The following is a 25965-nucleotide window of genomic DNA, read 5'->3' as shown; positions in this document are numbered from 1 at the left end:
GTATCTCCAGGGTTCTTCCATGTATACAACCTTCTTTCATGATTCTTAAACCAAGTGTTAGTTATGATTATGTTGTGCTCTGTGCAAAATTCTACCAGGCGGCTTCCTCTTTCATTTCTGTCCTCCAATCCATATTCACCTACTATGTTTCCTTCTCTCCCTTTTCCTACACTCGAATTCCAGTCACCCATGACTATTAAATTTTCGTCTCCCTTCACAATCTGAATAATTTCTTTTATTTCATCATACATTTCTTCAATTTCTTCGTCATCTGCAGAGCTAGTTGGCATATAAACTTGTACTACTGTAGTAGGCGTGGGCTTCGTATCTATCTTGGCCACAATAATGCGTTCACTATGCTGTTTGTAGTAGCTTACCCGCATTCCTATTTTCCTATTCATTATTAAACCTACTCCTGCATTACCCCTATTTGATTTTGTGTTTATAACCCTGTAGTCACCTGACCAGAAGTCTTGTTCCTCCTGCCACCGAACTTCACTAATTCCCACTATATCTAACTTCAACCTATCCATTTCGCTTTTTAAATTTTCTAACCTACCTGCCCGATTAAGGGATCTGACATTCCACGCTCCGATCCGTAGAACGCCAGTTTTCTTTCTCCTGATAACGACATCCTCTTGAGTAGTCCCCGCCCGGAGATCCGAATGGGGGACTATTTTACCTCCGGAATATTTTACCCAAGAGGATGCCATCATCATGTAATCATACAGTAAAGCTGCATGCCCTCGGGAAAAATTACGGCTGTAGTTTCCCCTTGCTTTCAGCCGTTCGCAGTACCAGCACAGCAAGGCCGTTTTGGTTATTGTTACAAGGCCAGATCAGTCAATCATTCAGACTGTTGCCCTTGCAACTACTGAAAAGGCTGCTGCCCCTCTTCAGGAACCACACGTTTGTCTGACCTCTCAACAGATACCCCTCCGTTGTGGTTGCACCTACGGTACGGCTATCTGTATCGCTGAGGCACGCAAGCCTCCCCACCAATGGCAAGGTCCATGGTTCATGCTAAATAATAAAAATTATGGATATAATATTACTGGAACATACCAACACAGAATCATACATTTGCTATACATGGATGATCTAAAACTACTGGCAGCAACAAATCAGCAACTCAACCAATTACTAAAGATAACAGAAGTATTCAGCAATGATATAAATATGGCTTGGGGAACAGACAAATGTAAGAAAAAATAGCATAGTCAAGGGAAAACACACTAAACAAGAAAATTACATATTGGATAACCACAGCGGCTGCATAGAAGCAATGAAAAAAACAGATGCCTATAAATATCTAGGACACAGACAAAAAATAGGAATAGATAATACAAATATTAAAGAAGAACTAAAAGAAAAACATAGACAAAGACTAACAAAAATACTGAAAACAGAATTGACAGCAAGAAACAAGACACAAGCTATAAATACTTATGCTATACCAATATTGACCTACTCATTTGGAGTAGTGAAATGGAGTAACACAGACGTAGAAGCACTCAATACACTTACACGATCACAATGCCACAAATATAGAATACATCACATACATTCAGCAACAGAAAGATTCACATTAAGCAGAAAGGAAGGAGAAAGGGGATTTATCAACATAAAAAACCTACATTATGGACAGGTAGACAATTTAAGAAAATTCTTTATAGAACGAGCAGAAACTAGCAAAATACACAAAGCAATCACTCATATAAATACATCGGCTACTCCATTGCAATTTCATGACCACTTCTACAATCCTTTAGCTCACATAACATCAACAGATACGAAGAAAGTAAATTGGAAAAAGAAAACACTACATGACAAGCACCCGTATCATCTAACACAGCCACACATCGATCAAGACGCATCCAACACATGGCTAAGAAAAGGCAATATATACAGTGAGATGGAAGGATTCATGATTGCAATACAGGATCAAACAATAAACACCAGATATTACAGCAAGCATATTATTAAAGATCCCAATACCACAACAGATAAATGCAGACTTTGCAAACAACAAATAGAAACAGTAGATCACATCACAAGCGGATGTACAATACTAGCAAATACAGAATACACCAGAAGACATGACAATGTAGCAAAACTAATACATCAACAACTTGCCATACAACATAAACTAATGCAACAACACGTTCCCACATACAAGTATGCACCACAAAATGTACTGGAGAATGATGAATACAAATTATACTGGAACAGAACCATTATAACAGATAAAACACCACCACATAACAAACCTGACATCATAGTCACCAATAAAAAGAAGAAATTAACACAACTAATCAAAATATCCATACCCAATACAACAAATATACAGAAGATAACAGGAGAAAAAATTGGAAAATACATCCAACTGGTTGAGGAAGTCAAGGACATGTGGCATTAGGATAAAGTTGACATTATACCAGTTACACTGTCAACTACAGGAGTCACACCACACAATATCCACCAGTACATCAATGCAATACAGCTACATCCAAACGTATATATACAACTACAGAAATCTGTAATTATTGATACATGTTCAATTACCCGAAAGTTCCTAAATGCAATGTAACATATACCATACAGTTAAAAGGAAGTCACGCTTGATAAAGGTCCGCATCACTTTCCATTTTTAACCAGACATAACGCCTGAGAAAGGAAAGATATAATAATAATGATTAAGATGTCACATAGAGTGCAGAATGTATGTGTAAAATAAAGTAAATGAATTGTATTGTGTGAAAGCTCGAAATTTTCTCCAGCTATTATTATTATAATTAATAATTCTAGTACTAATGGTAGCATTCCTCAACAAAGAGAAGTCCTCACATTTCTGTGTGGTTTAGTCCTTTTGCAATTCATTCCAGTAGTACACTGCAAATTTTTAATCCTGAGGGAGTTACAATACTAAGAATTCATCTCATTTATAAAATTGTTTTGTCCATGCAGAGTATACACGATGTGAGAAACATACACAAATGTCAGAGGGCCCTTTACATATTATGTATTAATTTTCAGTCATTAGAGTATGAACAGTGTCACATCTAACAGAAGATTTATTAAATCAAACACTGGAAACTCCAGGTAGGAATATCTATAATGCAGGAAAATATAGATTGCTATTTACCATAAAGAAGACACATCAAGTTGCAGACAGACACGATTAAAAGACACTCACATATAGCTTTCGGCCACTGCCTTCGTCAGTAAACACACACACACACACACACACACACACACACACAAACACAAACACACACACACACACAAGCAAGCACACCTCACTCACACACGGGCGTCGACTCCAGCGTCTCGGGCCTATAGACTGTGACAGCTCTAAAGTTCTGAATCATTATGGACTTTAACAACAGTTTTATATTTCAAAAGTGTTTTATAGACCATCCTGCTCTAACAGTTTCGGCTACAAGAGAAGCGGTGCAAAACTGGATTGCGAACTTCACACTTCTCTTACTACAGTTGACTTACTTGAAACATTTAGCTGATCCTCTTCTGTGGATACGTGGCTGCGTTGATCGCCACAACTTCTTCTCCGAAGAAATAATGCTGGTTGGAGGAACTAAAAAAGACACACTCTCTCTCTTGAAATAATTTGGTATTAGCATAATACTTGGGTTCAGTTCTGGTATATTTTCATTTCCATGAGTTTCACATAAACATTCAAACTCTTGCAAGTCAATTGCGTCATTAACCATTAGATTCTATTAAATATAATCACAATTGCATGGTTTTAACAACCAAATAATTAATAGATGTCACATGCATCTTGCCTCATTCAGAGCTAAAACATAAGTAAGTTAAAAGTCTATAGTCATAATCACTTTCACTAACACATCAAAGAATACTACATAATTATTCCTGTGCTTTTCATCACGGCTTCTGTGACGTTGGTGGCAAACACTTGTCGGTGTCATTGAACCGCCACGCTTACAGTCTTTTCATAACAAACTTCTGACCTGCACATAGAAAGGGATGGTGCAGTAGATACGCTTCCCCTCGTCGACACTCATACTTAAAATATCGGGTGTTCGAGATGATGGAAGGCCGAGTGTCTCTAGAATATACACTGAAATTCTTGAGGCACTACACTGCCTTCAATTAATGAAGATTTAAGAACCAAATGAACAGTTAACATTTACCAAAATTCTGTTATACCTGACACTAACCTAAATATATTGTTTGCTAGTATTCAGCTGTAAGTTTCTGTCCTGTACTGGCCCTAGTTTGTCTGTATTGCCATTGTATATAGAGAGGCTTTCCTGATAAATGCTTATGAAGGCCTGTTTTCATGACACATTTACTCTCATTTATACAGTTAAAGGAAAGTCATCTGAAAGTCAATGAATCTTACAACTTATCGATGTTTGTCAATTGTCTGCTGCCTTATAAGAAGACTTTCATTGTGTTTTCTTTCTTCCCAGGTTGTTATATTTAAAAAAAAAAATTCTTTTCTGTATATATGATTTGGTGTATCTCATATACTTATTGTTCAATGAACACTGAATGCTGTGCAAACTTTAAAATTTTGTCGGTAGTAACACATCAGAGCATTAAATACAACTTATTACCAAACTTTCGGGCAGATTAAAACCGTGTGCCACAGTGAGACTCAAACTTGCCTGTGAAAGGCAAAGGTCCTAAGTTCGAGTCTGAGTCTGCACACTGTTTTAATCTACAACGAAGTTTCAGATCAGCACACACTCCACTGCGGAGTGAAAATTTCATTCTGAAAGCTTATTACCTTTGAGATTTTGCTGTTGTCAAATATGTGTGTGTCTGTGTGTGTGTGTGTGTGTGTGTGTGTGTGTGTGTGTGTGTGTGTGTGTGTGTGTGGAAGTATTTGTTATGTACTGCATGTGAGTGATGACCTGTCCAGTGCTCTGATTGTAATGACATTAACTTTTATGATGCATTTTATTCTCTTCCTTCTTTCTGTAGATCTTTACATTTAACAGTGCTGATTCTTGCCCACACTGACATTAAATCACTTTGATGATGGAATTTTTCATATGCAGAAGGGAGAACTTATTTGTGTTACATTCTTTCCACATTGAAACTATAGCTGTTTTGTTGCAGGATGACACTGTTGACAACACATATTTGGTCAACTCACACAACCAAGAAGATGGTGGTCTCTTAATAATTGCAGGATACTCTTCACTAAAAAGGTAGGATCTATAATGATGCTTTGATACATAACTTATTCCCATTACAATAAGGAGATTCATGAATGGTACAGTATGTAAAAATAAAGGAAAATCAACCACTCACCCATAGTGGACTGATGTGTGGCTCATAGACACATGTAACAGAATAGAATACTAACTAATTTTCCAACTGGCAAAAAGTACACACATTGACACACGCGCGCGCGCGCGCGCGCGCGCGCGCGCGCCCACACACACACACACACACACACACACACACACACACACACACACACACTACCACACTACCACAGCCATTGAGCAGTCTCCTGGGCTTATGGATGTAGCAAGAAGATAGGGGAGAACACACAAGACAAGGAAGGTTAGTGGTATTCAATGAGGCAGGAGTGAAGAAGACGTATGTCTCAGCAGCTGCACAAAAAGATGAAATGTGTTCTGAAAGGATAGAGCCTATAAAATATGTAGAGAGAAGAGGGGGAAAGGAGGGTTGGAGTGAAGAGACGAAGATAGAGTGGAGAGTGGGGGACTGGAAGGGGGGAGAGAAGGATAGAGGGACTGAAGGAAAGAAGGAGGAAAGACAAAAAGAGAGAGAGAATTCCTGCATGGCGAGGGGGGGTGGGGGGACAGTGCAATCTGGGTGGTGGAAGAATGGTGTGGAAAATGACAGAGAAGAAAAGGGAAAAGGTAAGGTGAGGCAATGGGAAACAGGTTTGTGGAGGCTTAGGTCAGGGGTATTGTGAGAATGCAGGATATTCTGGAGAGATAATTCTCAACTGCTTTGCTCAGAGAAATTTATGCTGGAAGGGAGTATCCGAATGGCACACATAGTGAATCTGCTGTTACAAGTCATCCTTATGGTAGTGACATATATTGTGGGGGGGGATAGTGTATCCATAGATTCATCACTTGAAGCTGGTTCTTGAAACTTTGCAAGTAGGCTTTCATGGTTTCGTTTGTGTCAGTTAAGTTTCATCAGCAGCTCCACGACCCTCTCCCATGGGCGAAACACACTAGTGACAATTCGTGCCTCTCTGTTTGGTACAGGGCCCACACACCTGAGCCATAGTCCAAGACGGGTCACATGAGTACTTTGTGAGCAATCTCCTGTGTAGATTGATGGCATTTGCCTAGTATTCTACATATGAATCAAAGTCTGGCACCTGCTTTACCTACGACTGAGTTTATGTGAGCTTTTAATTTCATATTCCTACAAATTGCTCCATCCACGTATTTGTGTGAATTCACCAATTCCAATTGTGAGTCATTGATACTGGAATTATAGGATACTAAACAATTTATCAATATTTTCATCTCTTTGATATCTTATGAGAATCTGATTTAATATTTGTGCAACTTTTCTTTCAGACAGTTCTTCATTATGGATAACATCATCTGCAAAAAGTTTCTGGTTACTTTTAGTATTGTCTGCAAGGTCATTAAAATACAATATTAACAGAAAGAGTCTCAACAGCACTTGCCTGTGTTACTCTTGAATTTACTTCTACATCTGTCAATGACTCTCTGTCGAAAATAACATGCTGCATCATTACTACCAAAAATCCTCATGTTAGCTGCAATTTTGCTTGCCCTAGATGATCTGACTTTTGATAATAAGTATGTGTGGTATTGAGTTTATTCCTTTTCGAAAGTCGGGAAATACTACTTTTACCTGGCTGTCTAGGTCTGTGACTTCCAGGATGTCACGTGAGAAAAGTGCAAGTTGGGTTTCACATGATCAGTCTTTCTAGAATCTGTGATGATTAGCATGGAGGAGGTCATTGTGTTCGAGTTACTGCATTAAATTTGAGCTCAGAGTTATCTACTAAGGTTTTACAACAAGAGGGTGACAAGAATGTTGTGATTGTTCTGTGGATCACTTCCACTATCCTTCTTGTAGACAGTTGTGACTTGTACTTTCTTCTGACCACAAGACATGTTTCATTATTTCTGGGATCCTTGGTATATTATGTTTAAAAGAGGAGCTAACTCATATCCACTTTGAGTCTAGGTCTGATAAGAATTCCTTCTGGCTCCAGAGCTTTTAAAGGTTCAGCTATTTCCCAATACCACTGCCACCTTTCAGGCTTCCTTTCTTTTTTTATTACTGGCTTACAGTACAAGCTATTATTATTCATACAGGTACTTCCCTTTTCTCCAAAATTCCCTTTAATTTTCCCTTTTCATAGTACTAGCTACTAAGCTCTTAATATTCATACAGGAAATATGAAAGTTCGAGTCAGGCTGGGAGACATACTCAGATACCCTAGTGGTTAAGACAACTGCTTGTTATAAACAGAAATTGAGTTCTATAGTCTATTCAGAATCATTTTAGGATTGACAGTTTAGGAGGAACATGTGGAGGTGCAGAACAGAGTTGCTACGTCCTGCACAGAATGCACGCGTAATCTTACTTTTCATTCAAGTCATTCAGAGTTGGAAACTATCCACTTTACAAATATGGAACTTGCATCAATGTGTTCTGGAGGAGCTGCACTATGCTCTCATTTTAGTTTCATTGGTGGCAACAAATTATTAAGCTGATATACCGACAATTTACAAAAATGCATTTTCCCATGACATCACCGAATTTTCAATGCGCGGGAAACTTTTTTGTTATTGAAGTTAGATCAAAACTTTAAGCACATGAAATGTTAAGAACGCATCATATTTTATCTACTCCAAACTGGAACTCTGGCAGAGTTTTCTAACACGAGATAATTTCAGTTAAATATGATGAAGGGTATCAGACGGATGCCATATTCCTTGACTTCTGGGAAGCATTTGACTTGGTGCCCCACTGCAGACTCCTAACTAAGGTACGAGCATATGGGATTGGTTCCCAAATATGTGAGTGGCTCAAAGACTTCTTAAGTAATAGAACCCAGTACGTAGTCCTCGATGGTGAGTGTTCATCGGAGGTGAGGCTATCATCTGGAGTGCCCCAGGGAAGTGTGGTAGGTCCGCTGTTGTTTTCTATCTACATAAATGATCTTTTGGATAGGGTGGCTAGCAATGTGCGGCTGTTTGCTGATGATGCTGTGGTGTACGGGAAGGTGTCATTGTTGAGTGACTGTAGGAGGATACAAGATGACTTGGACAGGATTTGTGTTTTGTGTAAAGAATGGCAGCTAACTCTAAATATAGATAAATGTAAATTAATGCAGATGAATAGGAAAAAGAATCCCGTAATGTTTGAATACTCCATTAGTAGTGTAGCGCTTGACACAGTCACGTCGATTAAATATTTGGGTGTAACATTGCAGAGCGATATGAAGTGGGACAAGCATGTAATGGCAGTTGTGGGGAAGGCGGATAGTCATCTTTGGTTCATTGGTAGAATTTTGGGAAGATGTGGTTCATCTGTAAAGGAGGCCGCTTATAAAACACTAATACGACCTATTCTTGAGTACTGCTCGAGCGTTGGTCGGATTGAGGGACGACATAGAAGCAATTCAGAGGCGGGCTGCTAGAATTGTTACTGGTAGGTTTGATCATCACACGAGTGTTACAGAAATGCTTCAGGAACTCGGGTGGGAGTCTCTGGAGGAAAGGAGGCATTCTTTTCGTGAATCACTACTGAGGAAATTTAAGAGTACCAGCATTTGAGGCTGACTGCAGTACAATTTTACTGCCGCCAACTTATATTTTGCGGAAAGACCACAAAGATAAGATAAGAGAGATTAGAGCTTGTACAGAGGCATATAGGCGGTCATTTTTCCCTCGTTCTGTTTGGGAGTGGAACAGGGAGAGAAGATGCTAGTTGTGGTATGAGGTACCCTCCGTCACGCACCGTATGGTGGATTGTGGAGTATGTATGTAGATGTAGAGGTAGATGTAAATGCTCAATGGTCCGCTCACATGCCATGTACTAAAAGGTCAACCGTAACATTTTTTTTACAAGAAATGGATTGCTAGGTTTATAATTAAACTGTTGTTAATTGTTTTGATCAACCTACTTATCTCTAACGTAACAAAATATTAGTTTTATGCATGTTCATTGTTGTGAGAAAACTTATATTAAGTAGGCCAACCAATATTGGGAGAAAGAACAAGAGCGATACAAAAATCATTACTTCAGTATTTTGGCAATAGTGTAAACAGTAATATTTATTTTATGTAATACAGACTGAATTTCGGAGATGAATTTCAGTTGGGGTTAGTTGCTGATAAGGCCTTCTTATTAAAATGTCAAAACATGTGAAAATATAATTCTGTTACGTAAACTGTGCTCTTTAAACATGCAACTTCATTTTTATGGTGACAATGGAAAACCTCCACTGATATCATTCTCGTCGCTATGACAGACCTGTGAAGTATTTAACTGTGACTTTTATTATTTAATGGAAAAAAGTGTGTGATTGCCTTGAAAAAGACCTGATTCTTTGAGGGTGTCCAATAACTTACTGAGTGTTGGATTTTCCTATCTGAAATAATAACTGTAAACCTGATGGCAAATTGCATCCACAGCAAGTGAATATATATTCATATTCTGCTTATCCACATAACATTTCTTCCCCAAGAGTTTTGAGCTTCAATGTTATTCTAGATTAATTTTATTTCTCGAACATTTCTTTGCCAGTCTTCACTATAGTGTTCTTGTTTATGTTCAGAGTTGCAGCAGTTCTATCGATTACATTGTGAACACAGGGCAGCGAGCCAACATTATGGTTTTTCAGTGTCAAAGAAGGCACATAATGCGCAACATGTGTATCTTGACTGACCTCATATGGCAATCCTCTGGACAAGAGAAGGACGCAGAACTTTTGCACTTATAACTTTTTCTGCCGAGCGTCTTTTGACGTTGTTTAGTACCACACAACAAATAACAGTAGCAACAAGTAAAATAATAGCTCCTGCAATGGTAAAAATAACAATAAACAAAATCACAGGGTGCAACAACCACACAGTACAGCAAGCTGCCTGAGACTCACATTGTAAGCAGGAAGTGTTGTAGTGGTGGTGTGAAGGTTTGGCAACTTCATGTGGTTGCTTCAGCTATAGGTATCATGAGATTGGTGGAGGGTGGCCCATGCCTCCCACGTTGGTCCCTGCTACCTCCATTAGTTGTCAATCATAAAGTAATTCTGAACTGATGATATTTGTCCATTCAGTGTTCAAGTTTTTTCTGGTCATGTATCATGAGTTGCACATTAACATGTGGAAAAACAATATATTTTTATAGCCCAGTTCCCACTTTTTTTTTTTTTACAGAAGCCTGATCAAAAGAATCTGCTTCTGTACTTTGTGTTTCAATTGTGTTGTTTTTCAGTGTATATAACAATATCTTTCTTGCATTATTTTTCTCACACATGTATTCATCTTGGTCTCCCTCAAGCAAATAAAAAGAAATGTCTGTCTACCACATAGAGGAGGCATCAAGTTGCAGACTTGCACATTACAGGTACAATTAAAAGTAAAGTAAGTTAATAAATACAGTCCTCCTCCAGATTTAGAAAGACATCACACACACACACACACACACACACACACACACACACACACACACACACACACAACTCACTTACAGATAGCTACTATTGTCTCTGGGCCCAGCAACATATCCTCATGGCCTCAACTTTCTTTGGTCCCTGTTCTCTGTCTAGCTCTGTCCCCTACCCTGCTCTCACTCCAACCCCACGTATACCTTCCATCCCCTCACTGCATCTGCTTAGTCCTTCCTCTTTTCTTCATCTCTCCTCCCCACTTTCCTCCCATCATAGACTTCGAATGTCCACCCCTGGTAGCTGAGTGGTCAGCGCGACGGAATGTCATATGTAACGGTCCGAGTTCAATTCCCAGCTGGGTCAGATATTTTCTCCACCCAGGGACTGCATGTTGTGTTGTCCTTATCATCATCATCATCATTCCATCCCCATCGACACACAAGTTGCCGAAGTGACGTCAACTCGGAAGACTTGCACCAGGCGAACGGTCTACCCGATGGGAGGCCCTAGCCACACAGCATTTCCTCTAGACTTCGGATGCTGCACCTAGCAACTCGCCATCTTACCTTGCCACATCCATTCACACTCTCCTAGACAGCACTACAGTATCATCCTCCCAGCCCTACACTGCCATCTCTCTCTCTTTCTCTCTCCCTCTGTCTTTGTCTCCCCCCCCCCCCCCCCCCCTCCCACTCCCACTCCCACTCCACCTCCATCTCCATGTCCGTCTCCCTCATTGTATCCCTCTTGCTCCCCATGCCTCTTTTGTTTCCTCACTACTCACTCTAGCCGAAATTGTTAATGCATTAAGGCCACAGTGTCCAGAGACAATACTGCTTATGTATGTGTCAGTTGTGTGCTTATGAATGTACAGCTGTTTTTCTAAATCTGAAGGAGGACTTGGTCCAATGGCTTAGTCTACTTTTAAATGAGCCTGCATGTCGCTCAATGACTCCTCAATTTGGTGAACAGCAATATTTTGTAATTCACTTGGTTATTTTCCCTCCCAGATTAACATTGTTGAATATGGCTGTTTGATAACCTACACACACAATTTATTGTTAATATCTAAAATGGTTTGGAAATACACAGTAAGCATCAGTATAGTACACAGCATGCCATAAGATTAACAGTCACATACTAACTTCCTTTGAGAGAGGGAAAATGACAAAGTGCTATTTGTTATTGGCTTCTTTTCATAGCCGTTCCCTCACTTCTGCAAGACAGGAGCAGTTCTGCATTAGCCCTTTCCATAGTGTTTTGTCTGTCCACAGTTCTTGTTCATTTATTTGACATCAGTCGGTATCATTGGTTTTGAAGTCCTTGGAGCTCTGCTTCTTGCTGCTGTCATGAAGGCTTCCTCTTGGTGTCTTCCCAGGAACATTTTTACCAAAATATACTTCAGTGGTCCTGCATGAAGCCATTCTCTACGTATGATTCTACTGTTGTATTTGTTTTACTTCTTGGAGCTCCAATAGGCTTTTTTTCCAATCCTGAGTATTGTCAGGTATCTCTTATTTTTCTCTTTTGTTGGCAAGAACAAGGGAAACACATTGCTGATGCCTGAAGATGACTGTTGGTACTGTAGAAGCTGCAACCTCCAAGCCATATTCCAGTATAAAAAGAGGTATGTTTTCTAAGGCTAGTCTTGGAACCCTTTAAAATATTTCATCTTAAAGTATCTGACACATTCTGTGGTAGATTTTGGAGGATTTTTGTATTGTGGTTACTATCTCTTGGTATATGGTGTTATCTGAAGAGACAATGCTAGATGAATAGTGTGATTTGGTTAGTGGTCCACCAACTGTGTCTTTTTTCAGTGTGTTTCCAATTTATAGATGGATTATTTGAGCATCTGTGCTGAATACTAAATCCTATGTCTTGGTTTTATTGATTTTGAGACCCATAGCTATAATTTCTTTATGCCAGATTTCTACTTTACTTCTCCACTTGCATTGCCTAATCTCAAATCATTACATTTTCAGCAGAGACTAAAGAATTAGGTATTGAATTCTTTTTTTTTTTACTGCTTTTAAAGCTTCATCCATTATGGTGATAAGTAGGAATGGCAGGGGACATAGCTCTTCATTTTGAATTAATATGATCTTCTACTCAGGGCCTTTGAGTAGCAGTTTGTATCATCATATAACTGTTGTACTCTTGCATTGATGTTCTGTGTGAGTATAGGTGATCTCCAAAAGTACTATTATAAGTATTTTATTTTTTCTGGTATTTTTTGTATAGAATTGTTCTGGTAAAAATGAGGTCAAAGCCATGTAGTTCCTCCTGCCACGTAATTCTTCCTCGGATGTAGATACAACAGATTTTAATATTCTGCTCTCAAGGAATGACTTGTTGACATTAAGGCTTGTGGAAGCAAAATTAGTTCACTGAAATTGACACACTTCTTCCCAACATCCTTTTTAAAAAGTGAAGTGATCACACTGTGTGTCCATTCCAGGGTGCCATATTTTATTTCCATACTCTTTTAAATATTGTGTATAGCAATTTCTGAACAACCGCTTAAGAACTTAAGTGTCTCCAGAGGTTTCATAGAACCACTTTCAGACTGTTTCTCAACTACAATGAAATTTTCACTATGCAGTGGTTTGTGTGCTGATATGAAACTCCCTGGCAGATTAAAACTGTGTCTGGACAGAGATTCAAACTCAGGACCGTTACCTTTCACAGGGAAGCGCTCTACCAACTGAGATACCCAAGCATTACTCATGACCCATTCCTATGGCTTTATTTCCACCATTATCTCATCTCCTATCCTCCAAACTTCACATAAGTTCTCCTCCGAAACTTGCAAGACTAGCACACCTCGAAAAAAGGATATTGCCAGAGTTTGGGAGGTAGGAGATGAAGTATCTATTTCCCATGTTGTGATAATACAAAACAAGTTGCCCTTCTTTGTACTTTTTCAGCGTCCATCACACTGCACAGCAATACTCCAGAAGAGGACAGAGAAAGTAGTGTGGACTCACTTAAGTGGATTTGTTTCACCTTCTAAGTGTTTTCCTCCAGATTACTGCTTTTGTTCACATGACAGTTGCATTCTGATCTGAGTTACCGGAGATGGTCATCATATGTGCATGAGATATGCTCGCTTTTGTGAATGAATGTGTGTATGTGTGTGTGTGTGTGTGTGTGTGTGTGTGTGTGTGTGTGTGTGTTTCTGAAGAAGGCTTTGGCCAAAAGATAAATATGGAACAGTCGTTCCTTTGTGCCTGTCTGCAACTCAATGTGTCATCTTTATTGTGAATAGCAATCTATCCTTTCTGTTATAATGTTGACATTCCAACCTGGAGTTTCCATTGGTTGATTTTTCATAATGAAATATTTCATAAAAATCTCATCCCCTATTTCACCCCCTTAATTTCCAAAAACACTGAAACACATGTTTTTGTTACTTTATTTATAACGGAGATGCCAATTCTCATAGATGTAACTTTAAAACTACTGTATATCTGAACACCTATCAGTTGACCTTAGTACGGTGTGCCCACTCTTCACCATTGTGATGTCTAGGGACACTTTTGATGGGGTGGCTGAATGTTTGTGCAGGAATGGCAGCTTATTCTTCCTTAAGAGCCAAAAGCAGAGAAAGTAGCTGGATGCTGGGATCTGGAGTAAAGCTGACATTCTAACTCGGCCCAAAGATGTTGCATTGGGTTCATGTTGGGGCTTTCAGCAGGCCAGTCCATTTTACTAATGTTATTGTCCACAAACCATTGCCTCACAGATTCTGTTTTATTACAGAGTGCATTATCATGCTAATACAGTCATCTCTGAACTATTTCTCTTCTGTGTGCAGCACACACTGCTGCAAAATGTGTTCATATCCTTCTGCATTAGTATCTTCTTAAGTGTAATAAGGGGCTCACACCATAACCACAAAAAAAAAAAAACCATTCTGTAACACCACCTCCTCTGCACTTCGCTGTTGGCACTAAATACTCATTGTGGTCATCCATTGTCCAGTGGTGTTGCTCTTTACACCATCTCAGGTGTCATTTAGCATCAACTACAGAAATGTGTGGCAGGACTGCTCGACTATTGTACCTCATTCTTTGTAACTCCCTGTGCACACATCTCATGTTAGCTGGACAGCTGGTAGCACTTTGAAACTCATAAGTGATTCCTTCCACTAATTCATGTAATTTTTTCCAGTCACCCTCCGCAGTGCTCAGTGGTCCCTGCCGATCACTACATGAGGTCTTCCTGGTCATGGTTTAGCTGTGCTTTTTGTGTTGCGTTTCCTTTTTACCATCACATCACCAATAGTCGACTTGGGGTCCACTGTTATCTCTTCTCTACTGCCAACAAATTACTCCCCTCCTCTTTTTAAACAGGGTGATTCCATGGTGAAGTTACAAACTTTCAGGGATAATGAAGAAGGATAGATGTACCAATTTGAGTTAACGGACCATGGTCCAGGAACAATCAAGTTGAAAGTTATAAGCAAAAATCATTCTGATATCTCTGACAGTGACATACATGTACCGGTACTGTTTTTTGTAAGATTGTAGGGTAGACAACTTTCAGAGGTGGTATTATGGATCAAAACAAGAAAATATGTCTCATAAACATGGGCTCTAAAATGCATACCTTAAGAGCTATGAGCACTTGTGCATCTTCGATACTGTGAAAAAACGTCTCTTCTCCTGGAAGCTCAGTAGGTGGTATAGTCCAAAACAAGAAAAAATTTCCAGTAAATATGGGGTCTAACATGCAAACCTAAGAGCTACGGGGAGTTCTTTAGTAGAAGCGATGTGTTTCACAGTAGTCAGAATGAACAAATGCTGTTAGCTCTTAGGATATGCACTTTAGAGCCCATATTTATTGATAATTTTTTTCTTGTTTGGTCAATACTATCACCTCTGAAAGTTGCCTACCCTGCATCTTAGCAACAACAGTGCAGGACATTATTCCATTGTCGCAGTTATCAGAATGATTTTTGGTCATAATTTCAGACATGGTTTTTTCCAGACCAGGGTCCCTTATCTCAAGTTGATACATTTACCCTTATCAATCCCCCTGAAAGTTAGTAATATCTCCACAGAATCATCTTTTAGTGGTGGATCTGCCCCTTGTGACATGTAGCAGTCAATTGCGCCTTTTTTGATCAGGCAGTATACATTGTGCTGGCCGAATACACAATGCTGAGACTGCTGTTCTGTGGGTTGACTGGGGTGAAGGGATTTGTTGAGTGGAGTGGGAAGAAAGGCAGGAGGAAGGCAGAAGGAGGCAGCCATTTGCTGCTTTTCCCTACTTGCCTCTGACTCTCTGCCACCCTTTTCCCCTCACTCTCTCCACCTGAGAGAACTTCTGACCCCAATACCTCAGTCTACCTGCAGAACTGCAGCCCCGGTGTTGTGTATTCATCCAGCACAATGTAAGTGTAAAATTGTGTGTGTGTGTGTGTGTGTGTGTACGCACGTGCGCGTGTGTACGCACGTGCGCGTGTGTACGCACGTGCACGTGTGTGCGCGTGCACGTGCGCATGTGTGCACATGCGTGTGTGTGTACTTGAGAGAGAGAAAGAGATTTGTCCTAAAGCTGTCTAAATTTAAAATCAATTTACATCCATGTCAAGACTTAACACCTCTGTGTTCAGTGAGTTGTTATCTTTACTCCTAAATTACCGAGCGGGGTGGCGCAGTGGTTAGACACTGGACTCGCATTAGGGAGGACGACGGTTCACTCCCGCGTCCGGCCATCCTGATTTAGGTTTTCCGTGATTTCCCTAAATCGCTCCAGGCAAATGCTGGGATGGTTCCTCTGAAAGGGCACGGCCGACTTCCTTCCCCATCCTTCCCTAATCCGATGAGACCGATGACCACGCTGTCTGGTCTCCTTCCCCAAACCAACCAACCAACTCCTAAATTATTTACATTCTTCCAAAACTTTCCATACCATGTTGTATCAGTTTGTATGTTACTGTCTCCACTTCCATCATGGTTGTAATATCCATATTTACACTACCAGGATTGTGCAGCCTTTCATTCAAATGAGTGCTGTATTCTTCACAGTTCAATAGTATGTTGGCATCTTATCTCTTTGTCACCTCACAATAAGCAAGCTCTCCTGATTGAAGAAATTAATTATGAATTATTCTATTCTTAATGACACTGTATAACAATTTTTCAATCCTGTCCTATATTTTTTCTTGTAGGAAGGTGTTCTTTACAGCTGCAACCAACTGTTTGATCTGCAATTTTTTCTATCTGTAGATAGTTTACTATTATTTTACCAGGACTCCCTTGTGGTTTTGTCGATATTAGGCTGTTTGTGATAGCATTAATCCTTTGGTAGCACACTGGCCATATTTGGTCAGAAACACCCAAAGTAGGATGTAAATTATGGGAGAGGCAACCACAGGCACGTATGTTTTGCCTTACAAGCTATATTGTGAGGCAAGCCATCCAGGCAAGATATGGAAGTAGATGCCATAGCACCATGAAAGCGGAAACCTTTCCACACCAGTGACCACAGAAGTGTTTTGCATACAGTGGCCTGGCCTGAGACAATGAGGTGCAGTGCCGTCGCTGGCATGGGGTCAGTTGAGCCCTGGGAAACATTGCACCGACCACAGAACTACTACAGTGGGTCACCCATTGTGACCAGCTGGATAGTGCTGGAGACATCAGCTACACCTTGGCTGCCAATGCCTTAGCTGTCAAGTCTGGGTACATTGCTGACAGAAGCAGTGCTGCACTCTATCAGCATTGATGGACATCATGCACACACACGGGAGGCCACTGGCTGTCTCAACTGCACTGCCACTGCTTATAATGAATCATGATGGAGAGCCATAATCATCACCTTAGCTGCTGAGTCCAGGGACATCGCTGATAGAAGTAGTGATGTTAAACCATTACTTGGCCATACTGCAGTCTGTCAGGATTGCTGAACATCATGCATACACATGCGGCAGGCAACTGGCTGCCTCAACCACACTGCCACTGCTTGTTATGAATCATGGTGGAGAGCTGTAATAAAGAAATTAGGAAAAGCACAAAGCGATCTGACTGATGCATTCTTCACTAGTATCAGAATACTGACATCTCCTTTTTAGAGCAATGCCTGAGCCTACAGCCTATGGTATGGTGAGTTAAAGGAAATTTAATTGTTGTTGCATGATTTAGTCATGGAAAGAGTTTGAATACTGTGCCTCTTGCAAGGTGAATTTTGTTACAAGTAATGAGTCAGTAGATTTGTTGCACTTCAGAGGTAATGGCTAGTACCTGTTAGATGTACACAGTATAATTTCGAAGGTCATTCAGCACCGTGTACAGTATCAAGATCCGTTGTATGTTTCACATACTAGGTTTGAAACTTAAATAGTGGCAACACTGATGTGGAGACACTATGCAATGTAATCTATTATTGTTGCTGATAGCGAACGTTGTTGACATACCTACCTTACCTCCAAGGAAATGGACTCACCCGTCCCAAATCACTGGCATGCGCACAGTCGAGGGAAACACAGTTGCTTGTGAGCAATCAGTGTAACGTAACAGTGTCACTATGTTTTCTAGACAGAAACAATGTAGTTGGATCAAGATTGAATGTGCCAGAGGTTATACAGCACGACAGTGTCATCAAGGTCATCGAGAGGCATGCGGGGAATCGGCATTGCCGTACAGAACTTTCTGCGCAACCCACCCATCATTTTGCACGACAATGTGTGGGTACATACAGCGCAAGCTGTGGCTGCTCTGTTCGGTCGCTGTGACTGGGAAGTACTGTACCATCCACCATACTCCCTGGACTTAAGTCCTTGTGACTTTGATTTGATTCTGAAGATGAAGGAGCCACTTTGTGGCATTTGCTTCAGAACTGTACCAGAGATTTGACAGGCAGTAGACCGCTCCATTCGCACCATCAACAGAACAGGCACTGCTAACGGTATACTATGCCTTCCACATCACTGGCAACGGGTTCTACACAACGCTGGTGACTACTTTGAAGGACAGTAACAGTGCAAACATGTAACTCTTTTGTATGTTGTGAATAAATAGTTGCCACTATTTAAGTTCCAACCCTTGTATAAATACTCTGGACATATGACTAGGCTGTGCCACGTTAAAGTGGAATAATTTTCAGACTGAATAAGAAAGATCAATGGGAGTACATATGAGATGGGACAGAATGCTATGGTGAATAAGGTGGTTTTACGAGAGGCTGAGTAGGGGGCACATGACACATTTTTAAGAGGATTACCTTCAGAGATGTCAAGGAAACGAGGATGTGAGGAGGCAGTGCCACCTGCCTGGGGGCAATGGTGGTAGAGGCAGAGGTCCCAGCAGTTTCAGAGGTAGGGGACTGGAAAAGAACCAGACATTAAATCCCAAAGGGAACTGGAGGTCCATCTGCAATCATTCTCAGTATGACTGGGTGCCAGAAAGTTGTATGTTGAGATGGAAAGTGTAGCCAAGGAATAGTGGGAAAGAGGCATTGTCAGATGTTACTGGACACAGTAGCACATGTGCCAATTGGCATTTGGTGGAACATAAACAATGGAACCCACTATGGTATAGATTATGTGGAATGGGGACTAAAGATGTCATGCCATTGGGATAAGTGGATATAGATTTTTGCTCAAGTACAGTTCAATTTTAACAGTGTGCAGAGATTGTGCCACATGCGAGTGAGGGCTGCATCACAATTCTGGGGTTCAGTTTCGTGTATTTGCATTGGGCCAAAACTGATCTTTGGCAGCATATGGTGGAGCTTGATGGGAAAATGTTTCAATTAGATGAAACTGCTGCCAGTTTAGTGATGTTGTGAGGTGTCTTTATTGCAAATGACAAACCATTTAAACTGTGTTCAATCACACTAAGACTCAATTCACACAGTTGTTTTTCTCAGGGTGCCAAGAAATTGCTTTTTGGTAATGTTGAGTCTAGAATGGGGTTCGCAGGAGAGCTTCTGTGAAGTTTGGAAGGTAGGAGACGAGATACTGGCAGAAGTAAAGCTGTGAGTACTGGGCGTGAGTCGTGCTTCGGTAGCTCAGATGGTAGAGTACTTGCCCGCAAAAGGCAAAGGTCCCGAGTTCGAGTCTCGGTCAGGCACACAGTTTTAATCTGCCAGGAAGTTTTAATGTTGAGTCTAGTTTGCATGTAGGAATTTTATGTGTGAGGAGTCATTGGAAGTAAATGCCATATAGGATCAGGCAGTTTGCTTAGGAAGAAGAATGTTGACAAGAGATAAATAGTGAGAAAATGATGTTTGTGGAGAATTTCAGTGCCAAAGATTTATGGTGAAGGGGTTGTTAATCTCTAATGTGGATATCCTGGAGGAGGAAGGATGGGACACAAGGAGTGTTGACCATGGAACTGCCAGATGCCATTGAAACTGCATTACGAGGGAATGCAAAGCACCTAAAGGGAAGTGATAGGGAATGGATGGAAGTTTCTTTTGAAATTTAAGGACTTTTTTTCCACAAGGGCCATTGCCAGCTATGTACGCTATGTACGTTATGATGAAAATGAATCACTGGATTACTGCAAATCATATAGAACACTGAGATTTTTTGATTTCCTTCACATTGGGGCCATTATCAATACAGGAAGATGCCTTTTGCGTTAAAGAATGCATGTGCAGCGTTTCTGAGATTGTTAGAGTTTTCAGAGGACTGAAACCATGTAAATACATGGTGTATTCTAATGATATTGGCGCAGAAGATGCTGATTACCACCGTGATGTAGTGGCCATGATACTAAACTGTTGCATGGAGAGTCGAGAGTTCAAAACTCACCTGGACTGTACAATTTTAATTTCTATATTTGGTTTGAGTACCTTCTAGAAGCATCCACAGATGTCAAGAATCATTGTACTAGAATGTCCTGTAGCTGTATATATACTGTATGTATTCTGGCCGGAGGCAGTTCACTCTGCACTCTTGTATGTGCAGGTGCTGAATAAACCTTTGTTAAGTGAAGTTAGTGTTTGTCATTCATCTAATTACAACTTCTTCTGTGTGACATTATTCTGGTGGAGGCGCTGGGTGTTGGAACTTGTGATAGCGCACATTATTGACGACACAGTGGCTCCCATCAGGCCACGACAGAGCTGCCATTTACATGGCGAGAAACCTGCGTTCGAGCCATATTCAACAGATGGCAATCTACTGGAGACAGAAGAAGAAGAGGACGTTGCAATGACAGCAACTGTGTGCCACTGCATGAGACATCCTTCTGGGTTCTCTAGTGACGATGGCTACGATCCAAACAAGTGGCTGAAGGTATATGAGCATATAGCCAAATTTAAAAAAATGGGATGACACCGTGTGTTTGGCTAACGTATTTTTCTACTTGGAGGACACTACCAAGCAATGGTATGAGAACAGTGAGGAGAAGTTCACAAGATGGGAAGTATTCCAGGCGGAACTGCGCAAGTATTTTGGCAACACACGACGACAGAACTGCAAGGCTGAAGACAGATTAAAGAGCAGGGCACAGCGTCCAGGAGAAACTACAGCATTCTACATTCAAGATGTCTTGGAGGTGTGTAAAATAGTGGATCCTAGAATGAAGCAGGAAGATAAGGTTGCACATCTCATGGAGGGTGTTCCTGATGACATGTATCAAGCCCTAGTTCTGAAGGAGGTTTCAACAACAGACAACTTCATAAAATGGTGCCAGTATATCAAGACAATGCATCAAAAAAGAATTACATGCAGGAAGTTTGAACGGCTTCAAAACGTCATATCGATGTCTGTGATGGAGGAAGCAACTAATTTCACAAGTGTTCTTTGTCAGATAGTGAGAGAGGAAGTTTAGAAGACACTTGGATTGCATGGCGAGCAAAAAACTGAGACGCTTCAAGAGGTCATAAGGGAGGAAGTGAAACAGACATTGAACCCAATCTCTTGTCCTTCATTTCCCTTTGAAACGGTGAAAAAGTCGAGACCCAGGCGGAGTTACATTCCTACAATGCCGTATGAGAAACATGTTTGGGCACCAAGGAAGACTGACATCTGGAGGACCCAGGATAACCAACCAGTATGTTTCCACTGCGGATGAGCCAGGACATGTGGTGCACTATTGTCGAGAAAGGTGGCAGATATCTGATGAAGCCCACGCCAGAAGATAGCAGACCTATCTCAGCCGATGCCAACTCCGGGACGACGAAGATGAACAAGAAGATGTGGGTGCAGGATGAAGTAGGTCACCATCGCCGCAAGCGAGCCGCTGGAGAGGACACTCCCCAACACACCGGTCAAGGTCTCCATCACCGTTAAGAAGCTCCATCTGATCACCTACCTGCCGCAACCTGGAAAACTAAAGGGTGCGACCTTCCTTGGAGGTGAGGCCGTCGAAGAGAAAAATCCTCCGCCGTCAATCACTACAAAACTACGTCGATATCCTCATGAATGGCCGACCAGCCCAAACTCTCGTGGAGTCTGGAGCATCATATGCAGTCATTTCGGAAAAGTACCATCGCCAGTTGCAGAAAACCGTATTCATCGACAACTAAACATCTCTGCTGTAGGTGGCTAATGGGAAATACGTTAAACCTACAGGAAGATGTACCATTCATGTGGGTATAAGTGGCCATACACAGCCCGTAGAATTCATCATCTTACAAAAGTGTAGTCATGACGTTATTCTCATATGAGACTTTTTGAAAACTCCTCAGGCAATTATAAATTGTGGTCGCTCGAAGATCATGTGAGATGAGATGAGATACTGTGGGCAGGAAGATGTGCATCTGATTGTGTGGAGATTGTGTGCTGGATGAAGTGATCATTCCTGCAGTCAGCGCTAGAAAGGTAACTGTCATGTGTCATGCCATGCATCAACCCATGGATCTTGTAGTGGAATGTAAGAGAAGCATACCACTGAAGAATAACTTGGTCACCCCAGCCTCTGTCATCTCACTCAACAATGGATTTGGTGAATTGCGGATAGTTGACTGTCACCAAGAACTGCAGATCCTTCCAAGATGCATGTGAATAGAAAATGCTGAGCCATTAATGGAAAAACAGCTGAGTGTCATAGAAACCTCCCATGCCAATTCTATGGGTGAAATTAGCGCTACAATTATGAGACAAGATCTTCTAGCTCGATTATCACCAATCTCACTAAGGATCAACAGAAGAAGCTACTTGCCATTCTTCAAGAGTTCTCTGAATGCTTCAATCTGCGGTGAACAGCAAATTACGCAAATCAACAGTGAAGCACCGATTTAGCACTGGAGACCATCAACCAATAAACCAGAAAGCATACAGTGTGTCAGCAATGGAGTGTCGAATAATTCATGATGAGATAGAGAAAATGATGAAGAATGACATCATTCTGCCTTCGCAGAGCCCATGGTCATCACCAGTGGTCCTCGTCAGGAAGAAGGATGGCAGTTGGTGCCTTTTGTGTTGATTACAGGAAGCTTAATAAGATAACTAAAAAGGATGTTTACCCTCTTCCACGAATTGAAGATACAGTAGATTGTCTGAAGGGGCCTAAATTTTTCTCAACCTTAGACATGTACTCGGTATACTGGCAAATCGAAGTAGATGAGGCTGATCGTGAGAAAACTGCATTCATCACCCCTGAGGGCCTGTGTGAGTTTAAGATAATGCCTTTTGGTTTGTGTAATGCACCAGCAACTTTTGAACAGATGATAGATAATCTTCTACATCACCTGAAGTGGATGATGTGTCTTTGTTATTTAGATGACATTATAGTGTTCTCAGAGACATTTGATGAATAAATAAAAAGACTGAGGGCCAATCTCAAGTGTCTCCAACAAAGCGGACTGAAACTTAATCCAAGAAAGTGTCTTTTTGGAGCAAAAGAAATCAAAATACTTGGACACCTTGTGTCAAACGAAGGTGTGCGGCCAGACCCAGAAAAGGTGAGATCTATAATTGAATTTCCTATTCCTAAAAATATTAGAGATGTCAGAAGCTTCCTCAGATTATGTTCTTATTACCGTTGTTTTATCAAAGACTTTTGTTTCAAAGCCAGGCCACTCCAACAAGTGTTAAAAGCTATTGCTACATTTATCTGGGGTGGTTCTCAACAAGATTCTTTCAATGTGCTGCAAAATTCTCTGACAACTGGTGCTGTACTTAGTCTGTATGATGAGAGAGCATCTACAGAACTATACACAGATGCCAGTCGATACGGGATTGGTGCTGTTCTGGTGCAAATTTCGGATGGAAAAGAGAAGGGAATAGCCTATGCTTCTAGGACACTTAAAAAAGCCGAGAGAAACTACTCAAATACAGAAAGAGAATGTCTTGCTGTGATCTGGGCCATGTGCAGATTTTGACAGTATCTCTATGGAAGGCCATTCACAGTTGTTACTATCATTCACTTTGTTGGCTGACAGGTCTTAAGGATCCAACAGGACGACTCACCAGGTGGGCACTACGTCTTCAAGACTATGACGTTACCATAGCGTACAAAAGTGGAAGAAAACACCAAGATACCGACTGTCTCTCAAGAAACCCTGTGCAAGACTATCAAGACTTCGATGAAGATAGTGACTGTCTCGTTGCACACCAGGATCTCTCTGCTGAGCAGAAGGAGGATGCCAAGATATCTCAAATTATGCTTGCTTTAAATTTGTCAGAGGATGTGAAAGGACAATTTAAGGTAGTTAATGGATTACTTTGCAAGAAAAACTTTGATCCAGGTGGCTACCAGTGATTCCTAAACATATTTGCGTAGATGTTCTACAGAAATTCCATGACACACTTGAAGCTGGACATTTAGGATTCATTAAGACATACAATAGAATCTGCAAGAGATTTTTCTGGCCAAGTTTATTTAGGAGTGTCTGTCACTATGTGTCGCACTGTCGAGAGTGCCAGAGGAGAAAGGCAGTTCCTCAGAAACCACCTGGCCGACTCATACCAGTTCCACCAGCCTTTCCAGCATGTTGGGATTGACCTCCTCGGACGATTTCCAACGTCTGCTTAGTGGCAATAGATGGATTATTGTTTACACTGATTATGTGACACGCTATGCCATTACGAAAGCTGTGAAAACAGCCAAAGCATCCGAGGTTGCCAAATTCATCGTGGAAGATATCACATGACAACTGCGTACCATCCGCAAACTAACGGGCTTACTGAACGCCTTAATAAGACCTTGTCTGACACGCTATCAGTGTTCATCAGTGTTGAGCAGAGCAACTGGGATGAAGTGCTACCTTTCTTGACGTTTGCCTAAAATACCGCCAAACAAGACACCACTGAATTTACACCATTTTTCCTGGTGCATGGGCGTGAGGCGACTACAATGATGCACACTATGTTTCCATTATGTGCTGATGACTTGGACGACAACTACATCGGCCAGGTGTTAACCAGAGCTGAGGAAGCTCAGCTGTTAGCTCGACTCTGCACGCTGCAGGCTCAAGAAAATGATTGCCAAAGGTATGACACGAGTCACTGCCCTGTTGTCTACCAACCTGGTGACCTCGTCTGGATCTTAACTCCTGTTTGGAAGGTTGGTCTCTCTGAGAAGCTCCTCAGGCGCTACTTTGGACCTTATAAGGTTGTAAGACAGTTTTCTGATGTTACTTATGAAGTTGAAGATTTTGATTTCGACACAAGACGATGAAAAATCTGAGGTACGGTCCACATCCTTCGAATGAAGACCTACAAGGATCTTGTAACCCAGGGTGAATACGAAGCTCCAGCGACAGGCAAAAAGTAGAAAGGTGATGAAGAGCGTAGTGGCAAAAGAAGTTCTAAGAAGATCACCGCTACGGCGAGCATTAGTCATCGGGAGTCGGAGTATGCAGGACCGATGACTTGTTCCTGGACTAGGAGGACATAACACCGAGACGCTGTTCTCTTAAGGAAGGAGCATTGTCGCAGAAGAAGCTGCGTACCACTGTGGTGTAGTGGTTATGATACTAAACTGTTGCATGGAGGGTCATGAGTTCATAACTCACCTGGACTGTACAATTTTAATTTCTGTATTCGATTAGAGTACATTCTAGAAGTATCCACAGATGTCAAGAATCATTGTACTGGAATGTTCTGTAGCTGTATATATACTGTATGTGTTCTGGCTGGTGGCAGTTCGCTCCACGCTCTTGTATGTGCAAGTGCTGAATAAACCTTCATTAAGTAAAGTTAGTGTTCATCATTCATTTAATTACACCTTCTTCTATGTGATAATATAATTGCCCATGCGAGTGATAGGAACAGCATATATTATGTTTGAGGGGAGTATTGCACAGGCTGAGGGCAGGAAATTTAACATCGTGTATAGGAAAGTGTAATTTTGTTTTGGAAGAGGTGTCATACATTGGTCACACAATTAATAATGATGGGGTTAAGACAG

The 25965-nt window shown here is 41.1% G+C and overlaps 1 protein-coding gene across 1 annotated transcript in view; it reads left to right on the top strand.

Moving 5' to 3' along the window:
• LOC126484081 (WD repeat-containing protein 89) overlaps positions 1-25965 on the top strand; it is a 277264-nt gene that overhangs the window by 160713 nt on the left and 90586 nt on the right. The window contains exon 8 of the mRNA XM_050107451.1: positions 5113-5204. Coding sequence (XP_049963408.1) covers positions 5113-5204 — 92 coding nt within the window. The remainder of the gene's footprint in view (positions 1-5112; positions 5205-25965) is intronic.

This window comes from Schistocerca serialis, chromosome 6 (assembly GCF_023864345.2).
Source record: "Schistocerca serialis cubense isolate TAMUIC-IGC-003099 chromosome 6, iqSchSeri2.2, whole genome shotgun sequence".
Taxonomy (NCBI): Eukaryota; Metazoa; Arthropoda; class Insecta; order Orthoptera; family Acrididae; genus Schistocerca; species Schistocerca serialis.
The sequence above is the reverse complement of the archived record's forward strand: the minus strand, read 5'-3'. Positions and strand labels throughout refer to the sequence as shown.